This window comes from Rhinatrema bivittatum, chromosome 6, assembly GCF_901001135.1.
Source record: "Rhinatrema bivittatum chromosome 6, aRhiBiv1.1, whole genome shotgun sequence".
Lineage (NCBI taxonomy): Eukaryota > Metazoa > Chordata > Amphibia > Gymnophiona > Rhinatrematidae > Rhinatrema > Rhinatrema bivittatum.
In genome coordinates, this window is record NC_042620.1 from 128,910,734 (window position 1) to 128,919,414 (window position 8,681).

General features: G+C 43.9%; 1 protein-coding gene across 1 annotated transcript in view; it reads left to right on the forward strand.

The window, feature by feature from the left end:
* The window catches only part of PPP1R1C (protein phosphatase 1 regulatory inhibitor subunit 1C), a 180,796-nt gene extending 173,904 nt beyond the window's left edge, over positions 1-6,892 (forward strand). The window contains exon 7 of the mRNA XM_029605922.1: positions 6,404-6,892. Coding sequence (XP_029461782.1) covers positions 6,404-6,501 — 98 coding nt within the window. The 3' untranslated portion in view covers positions 6,502-6,892. The remainder of the gene's footprint in view (positions 1-6,403) is intronic.
* The last annotated feature ends 1,789 nt before the right edge of the window (positions 6,893-8,681 follow it).

Genomic DNA, 8,681 nt, shown 5'->3' on the forward strand with positions numbered 1-8,681 from the left:
CACAAATAAAAAAATTAATTGCCAGGGGTGGGACAAACTAGTACTCAAACTATGTACATAATAAAAAAAAATCCCTGGGACTTAGGGAGGCCAGGTCCTGAAAGCCTAGTAGCTGCTTACAGTGATAGTGGCCTCATGCCAACCCGTGAGGCTCTCTTGAGTCTTGACTAGTTGCTCACCACTGTGAACAGACTCCGGAGATTAGCTCGGACCCCTCATAACTCTTCCACCATTATCTGGTTGCCCTAGTCAAAAGCATCCTGAGTCACTGGCTCATGGTCTGGAATGGGAGCTCAGGAGCTAATGGCAGCTCAGCATGAGGGGGGGGGGGGGGTCAAATAGGGTGTGGGCTTCCTTCATCCAGCAATAAGGACTTGCATCCCTAGAACATTGGACAGAATAGGGAGAAGATCTTACTGGGAAGGAGAGCGAGATGGCTGCTGAAGCTGGTTTGGAGCCCCCTGTGAATGTGTGTGTGTGTGTGTGTGGGGGGGGGGGGGGGGGGGGGGGGGGGTTGAAATGACTGCACTGCTGGGTCCCCTGACAGTGGTGGTGAGGGTGACACTGATGGTGCTGGCCACTGCTCCCCAGTGGTGGCTACAGCTGCATCATCATCAGGAGGGGCTGCACCTCATTGGCCTTTCCCTCTTCTGAAGATGATGAGATGGTATCATCTGTGAAGATAACACAAATTGTGTGCCATGTAGTGTGTTTATATGTTCCAAGGTGTGATGTGATTGATCATATAGGCAGTTAAAGGGCATTCCTTTTATATGAGAGGTGTAGGCAAAGGGAAGTTCTCCTAGAAGAAGGACACCCATGTCATATAGGTGGTGGCAATGCCCTATAATGTTTTCTTCAGATACAGAGGCTTCAATTCAGCACTATATTATAACATGGTGTCTAACTATTGATATGGGTTCAAAAGTAAACTCTATGTCAGGGTAGTTAGCACTGGGTGGGGTCTACATAGCAAAGCTTCAAGGACCATGATGCAGCAACTAGTTTATGGGGGTTTCTAAGATAGGAGGTATATACTCTCACAGGCAATAATTTAAGGACTGCAATCTAGCACCCTCAAGAGTTTCCTGTTAGGATGGAGGGTATTTAACAAGTCATGCTTCAAGAAATTTCTGCCCATAAGCCAGAAAAATGCCAAGATCAATGTATATTTGCATGAATGTTTGACTAAGCTCAAGGCAGAGACAGGGTCTTGCTAAATGGTAGGCCAATACTGTGGCTGGTGATGGAAGCAGGCCAGAGACAAAATTAGAGATGTGCTTTGGGTAAAAATTTTGTGTTGGGCTTCATTTCGGTGGCCCCCTGTGGGAATTTTGTTTTTCTCGTGATTCGGGTTTTTTTTGGGGAGGGGCCCTGATTTTCAGGTTAGTGCACACTATCGGGAGTTAGTGCATGCTAACTCCTGTTAGTGCACACTAACTGCCGATAGTGTGAACTAACCTGGCAGAGTTAATGCACGCTATCGGGAATTAGTGCGCGCTAATTCAAAAATGAAATTTTTCCAAAATTTAGGAAAAAATTCAAATGTTTTTCGGTTCTCCCGAACCATTCTGAATTATGCAATTTCGTTGACATTGCCTAATTCGTGAAAAACGATTGCACATTCCTACAAAATATATGATAATCTCCTTGATGGCCATATCATAAACTCACTTCTGGTCCCATCCTGCCTGGCATTCAGCCAATCCAGCCATCCCAGACATTTTGCACAGGTTCTGAGTCTTCTTTTTCAGGTCCTCATTCTATACAGAAAAATAGGAATGCAGAGGTTGATATTCAGAAACCATTTAGATGGATAAATGAAAATGTATCCATCTAAATGGTAAAGTGGCAATATTTGAAGTTGTATATGGGTAGAATTTAGCCACGTAATTTGGAGATGGTCTGGGGCAGGTGGGAGGTGTTTTGGGGCGGGCTAGAGTTTGCTGCCATATGTTAGTCGCTTTACCTATATGGCTAACTCTGGTGGCACTATAGGGCTGTCATATATATCCAATAGGGATGTGCAGAGGGACCGCATACGTTGCTTTCAGTATTCGTATTCGTCGTGGGGGCAGATACATTTCATTCAGCAAGGGGGGCCCCTGATACGTTCATGCGTTCATTCTTATTCGTTTCCCAGCTAAAATTTAATTAACTACAACCCCCCATCCTTCTGACCCCCCAAGACTTACCAAAACTCCCTGGTGGTCCAGCAGGAGTCCAGGGGCCATCTCCTACACTCACGCCGTCGGCTGCCGATATTCAAAATGGTGCCGTAGCTGACCTTACTGTGTCACAGGGGCTAGCGGTGCCATTGGTCGGCCCCTGTCACATGGTAGGAACAATGGACGGCTGGTGCCATCTTGTGCTCCTACCATGTAACAGGGGCTGACTAATGGCATTGGTAGCCCCTGTGACATAGTGAGGGCAAAGGCTATCGGCACCATTTTGAATACTGGCAGCCGACGGCCCGAGTGCAGGAGGTCGCTTCCGGACCCCCGCTGGACCACCAGGGACTTTTGGCAAGTCTTGGGGGACCCTCCTGACCCCCACAAGATTTGACGGCCATCCATTGCTCCTACCATGTGACAGGGGCCGACCAATGGCACTGGTAGCCCCTGTGACATAGTAAGATCAAAGGCTATTGGTGCCATTTTGAATACCGGCAGCCAATGGCATGAGTGTAGGAGATGGCTCTCGGACCCCCCGCTGGACCACCAGGGAGTTTTGATAAGTCTTGGGGCGGTCAGGAGGGTGGGGGGTTTGTTTAAATTTACTCCTTTAGACAGCTGAATAATTTGGTGGAGATTTGTTGTATTCGTGGAGAATCGCGAAACGTTTCGCTTCCCCACGAATACAACCCTATACGTTGCGGATTACCAATACATTACAAACGAATGTACACCCCTAATATCCAGCAAACTTTAAAATAGCTGGATATTTTCAGCGGTGCACTTAACTTAACTAGCTGCTCCGTGGCTGAATATAGACCCCACAAAGTTTAGTTAGGGATGTGAATCGTTTTAGGACGATTAAAATTATCGTCCGATAATTTTAATATCGTCTTAAACCGTTATGGAACACAATACAATACAGATTCTAACGATTTATCGTTATAAATCGTTAGAATCGTGAGCCGGCACACTAAAACCCCCTAAAACCCACCCCCGACCCTTTAAATTAAATCCCCCACCCTCCCGAACCCCCCCCAAATAACTTAAATAACCTGCGGGTCCAGCGGCGGTCCGGAACGGCAGCGGTCCGGAACGGGCTCCTGCTCCTGCATCTTGTCGTCTTCGGCCGGCGCCATTTTCCAAAATGGCGCCGAAAAATGGCGGCGGCCATAGACGAAAAAGATTGGACGGCAGGAGGTCCTTCCGGACCCCCGCTGGACTTTTGGCAAGTCTCGTGGGGGTCAGAAGGCCCCCCACAAGCTGGCCAAAAGTTCCTGGAGGTCCAGCGGGGGTCAGGGAGCGATTTCCCGCCGCGAATCGTTTTCGTACGGAAAATGGCGCCGGCAGGAGATCGACTGCAGGAGGTCGTTCAGCAAGGGTTCCGGCGCCTCGCTGAACGACCTCCTGCAGTCGATCTCCTGCCGGCGCCATTTTCCGTACGAAAACGATTCGCGGCGGGAAATCGCTCCCTGACCCCCGCTGGACCTCCAGGAACTTTTGGCCAGCTTGTGGGGGGCCTCCTGACCCCCACGAGACTTGCCAAAAGTCCAGCGGGGGTCCGGAAGGACCTCCTGCCGTCCAATCTTTTTCGTCTATGGCCGCCGCCATTTTTCGGCGCCATTTTGGAAAATGGCGCCGGCCGAAGACGACAAGATGCAGGAGCAGGAGCCCGTTCCGGACCGCTGCCGTTCCGGACCGCCGCTGGACCCGCAGGTTATTTAAGTTATTTGGGGGTGGGGGATTTAATTTAAAGGGTCGGGGGTGGGTTTTAGGGGGTTTTAATGTGCCGGTTTTTCGATTTTTCGATTTTTCGATTTTTTAACGATTTTTCACGATATTTTACCCCCCCAAACGGCAACAATACGATTCCCTCCCCCTCCCAGCCGAAATCGATCGTTAAGACGATCGAGGACACGATTCACATCCCTAGTGTGCATATTAGCTGCTGCTGTGACCTCCATACTGGTATGCATCTATGCTTTCAAATGACATCTTATTTTATTTATATTCTGCTTTTTGCACTTTTTTCAGCACTTCAAAGTGGATTACTTTCAGGTATTGTAGGTATTTCCCTGTCCACAGAGGGCGTACAATCTAAGTTTGTACCTGAGGCAATGGAAGGTAAAGTGACTTGCCCAAGTTCACAAGGAACAACGGCAGGACTCAAACGCTGGTCTCCTGGTTCATAGCCCACTGCTCTCACCACTAGGCTACTCCTCCACTCAGCTGGAGCTAACTAGCATAGCTGTTTGTACTCTCTTAATGCATCTAGAAGTGGTGTGCTGTCACCAGGCCCAATATTACACCAGAACAGGGACACGCCATGAACCTCCTGGTACCCTTTTTCATGAGGGAGCAAGCAGGGCAGTCCAGCCGGTGGGAATATCCCTTTTAGATACATTCTAATTAAAAAGGAATAACTCTGGTACAACAAAGAACACACAGTTTGGGGCAAACTCTCTCCCCTCTGGACGAAGGACATTGGTTTACAGTGCTATTGAAATCACCATTAAATGCATTACATGTCCCAGAGGAAGTTCAACCTTGTAATTGGACCTTTGCTATACTTGTCCTCCCTTGTTATCCGTACCTACTATTTCACGCTTGCATTATATAACATTTACAACACTTGTACGATCATCATACTATTAATGGTTTGTACATCTATTACTGTAATCATAAATACCTAGTGACTCTTGTCCTACCTGTAGGCCACTTTGGACCCCCCTACCCCAGTGAACTCTTTTGGCACACTTTAAGAATCCCCCAGCCCTACCCCCATCCCCATGTTCCTATGCCCACCCTACTGACTCCCTCTGCATTCCTTAAGCAGCTCTCACCCCCAACCCCATACCTCTATAGCCCCCCCCCCACCCCTGAATATTGGAGTTAATTGGATAATTTAGCCCATTAACATAACTGATCCCTGAAACACCCTGGAGCACCTCAAAGCCTTTAAAGCTAATGCTATCTTGATTCTCTCACTTGTTGCTCACATCCAGTGGAAGATTCAATTTGACATCTTTGAGACCGAGTTGCTGTAATAATTACCTAAAATATAGGTGCCTAATTTTCTCTCAGAAGACTTGAACATATTTATACAGGTAATTTTTCAAGCTTCCTGGAGAAATACCTAGCTTTGAATATTTATCCCCTCTAACTGGATACGTTTTGTTCAGGTAAGTCATTGTCTGTGCAAGCCAGGATTAGAAATAGGTGGCATTGGGAGTATTCCATGATCGAGGGCTTAAGTTTAGCTGGTAAGTGCTTATATTCAGCGCTAGCCATCTAAAGTTAGTAAGGTAAGTCTGATGGGAAAAATTGCTGTCCTGAAGTTTCTTAAGTAACTTTACCCAGCTTTATTCAGCACAACACTTACCATGGTATGTTCCACTGAATATCCAGGCAAAGTTATGTCGGTAAATTTCCCACTAATCACCCTGCTGAATATGGATCTCAGAGAAGATTTAAGTGCCAGAAAAATGAAGTCAGTCAGTTGGGATGTCTGATTCAGAGTTATCCGACACATGAATTGCCTCTTTGCAGAAGAGGTATGAATGCCCTTCATATTTGGATTGGTTCTATCAGCAGTTCTATAACATTGATTAAATGCAGACAGAGCCTTGTAAATTGGAAGAACATCCCATCTTGCATCATTGTCCTGGTGTACTTTGAGCAGAGAAAAATGAAGCATGAACGGAGGGAAAAGTTTAACTTGCATTTGTTGTAACATACTGTGTAACATACTGTGTAACATACTGTGTAACATAATATTGGAAGAACTGATGAAAACTGTGAAAGATCATTTTTATGCTGCATAGGTCTGTAAATAACTTCTGGTTGTGCAAGTTACATCAGATAGGGCATTGTTGATTTTTTTCTAAACCAGTGAGATTTCTTGTTTGCTAGTTTATATTTTAACTGCTCTTTCATTCCTTTTTCCTCATTAATTCCCTTTTCAATCTCATCCTAGGACTGTTGAAGTTAAGTCCTCTCTTGTTACAAAAGGGTCTCCTCAAAGCATTTTTTTTTAATAGACCTTGAGACATCTTTTTTTTTTCAGAATGGAAACTTGATCTTACAATATAAAGAAAGATTGTCTAGTGAACGCAATAGGTTTATGTTGATCCATAAACCCTCTCTCCCCAAAAGAGAAGCGTCACTGACTTTTAGAAACAAAACTCAAATTTGACGACTGACTTTAAATCTGGTCCCTGTATTTGCAGGGGTTAAGCATCTGAGAAGTCAGAATGATTCAGCATTCCCAGAGGAAGAAGAGGAGGAAGAAGAAGTAATTGAAAGAGAAGAGGAGTGTGACCATTAGATGTTGCCAAGTTTCTGCAGGAAAGGTTATTTTGAATAAGTGAACTGCCATCCTTTCTGTAGATACCGTGGATTTCCGTAGGTTGACTTCGTGAAGCACTAACAAAAAAAAAAAAAATATGCCATAGGACACTTTCTGGGAAACATCCCTTAAATGGATTTTAGAGTAACTAAGAAACTTGTTCTGTATTATAACCAAAGAGTATAGATTTATTTTACAATAATGTCTTTTTTTTTTTTCTTAATAATTTGGAAGTAAAACTTGCAGTCATGCCAGTGATTTCACTTTAATACTGCCGAAGCTTGATTACTAACTACACTATGTGATCTGCCTTCTCAGATCTGTTGTAAATAGTTCAGATTTAAAAGCTAATAAAAGCAAAGTACATTTAGAGAAAACTATGTGTCTTTACAGTGTCTAACTGGGAGTGGGAATGTTTACCATAGCGCTATCCACAGTGTTAAAGATCAATCAATAACAGAATCTACAAAATAGCTTTGTCTCAGAAGTAGATAAGGCAATATCATCATGAATGGTCAGAGGTCCATGCTTTGCTTTCACAGTCTGTCTTCAGTTTTGCTAAATTGTCATAGTTTATTTTTAAACTATGTCAGTGCACTAACAAAAGAAGTGCTATACAGTATATGACTTTCTAGCTGAAAATAGGATTACAACTACCCAACTTCTCTAACTACTCATACTGGCAAACGGGGAACTAGGGGCCATCAGTTCTTAACACAGAATAGCACATCCACTTCCCTAAATTAGATGGAGGATCACATTCACTAGCCAAAAACAAAATGGACAGTTCGGCACCAAATATTCTCTAAAGCACGTAACACTACTACTTTTCTTGCTATTTGGAAGCCTGTTATCATCATTGTCATCATCATCATCATCATCATCATATAGGCATGGAGAACTCCTCACTGGGATTTTGACAACTGAAGTCCCAAGGTAGGATGTGGTTAAACTGAAGAATATGGAAATCAAAACGAAATGCTATCATATTAAGAAACTGTACAGTATATGATGCTAGCTATAGTTCAACTTAAAGTAATGTGTCTCCTTTATCTTCAGTTGCTGTGCATGCATACATACAGTACATATAAGGGGACATTTTCTTTCTGCATTTAAAAATAGAGTTAACCCACCTAAATCAGTCATATCTGGGTACTTTTAGCTACCTGAGAGTCCACATAAACTTTGGACTGCATTGAAAAAAAGGTGTTCTCGGGATGTTTTGGAGGTGTATTTGAAAAATTATGAGCTGCATATAGTGAGGGTCTTCTAGAAAATTGTCTCTCCCTGTATAAGGGTAACAAGTGATGTTCCCTAGTGCCATGATATGTGAAACTTTACCTGCAGTGAGAAGAAGCATTTTCCAGGGCTGGGCTTGTGGAAGAGTTTGCACTTTTGCACACACTGTGTATGTATTTTTTCCTCTGAAAAAACTACCTGCACACATTAGCAGATGCAAATGTACACAGGTAGTTTGCCTGGGATCATTCTCAGAGTGAAAGGAGGCACATACTTTCCCTTGGAAAACTTGTGCAAAATTTGCAGTAAATTGACTTAGCAGCAGTGTGGGTAATTAAAAGATTACCCCATGAGGGGGCACTTTTGAAACTGTGGACACTGGGACAAAGTCTGTGGCTAGATTTCGCCCTTGGATTTTGCACCTATTCTCAAAAGGAAAGCACAAGTGTACTCTCTTTTTGAAACATGCCCTGGGCACAAATTACCCATGAGCACTTGCAGCTGCTTTTTGCACAAGTAAGCTGTAATGAAAAATAACATGCCTTGGTTTGAAAATGCAACCTACAACATGCATCATTTTCCTCCCTGACCCTCGGAACACCTCCTCATAATTTGGCTAAACGTGTGCATGTAGTGGCATGCCACACGTGCTTTTAGCCTTGATGAGGGAAGGCAATTTTCAGATGGCAGATCTACAAAGGTATTTCGCCCATGTAAATGGCTTTGAAATATTCCTCAAAATCTTTTTCAAGGTACCTGTTTGTAGGTCATGCTGCTGATGTATAAAGATACATGCTCGCTTTTAGTTGAATTAATAACTTGATATTCAAACACGAGTTACACAAGGTATTTCATGGTTGAAATCCAGCTTGTTTTGCACAATCTTAAAAGTATGCATATGCTTTTGGTGTTACGTGCCC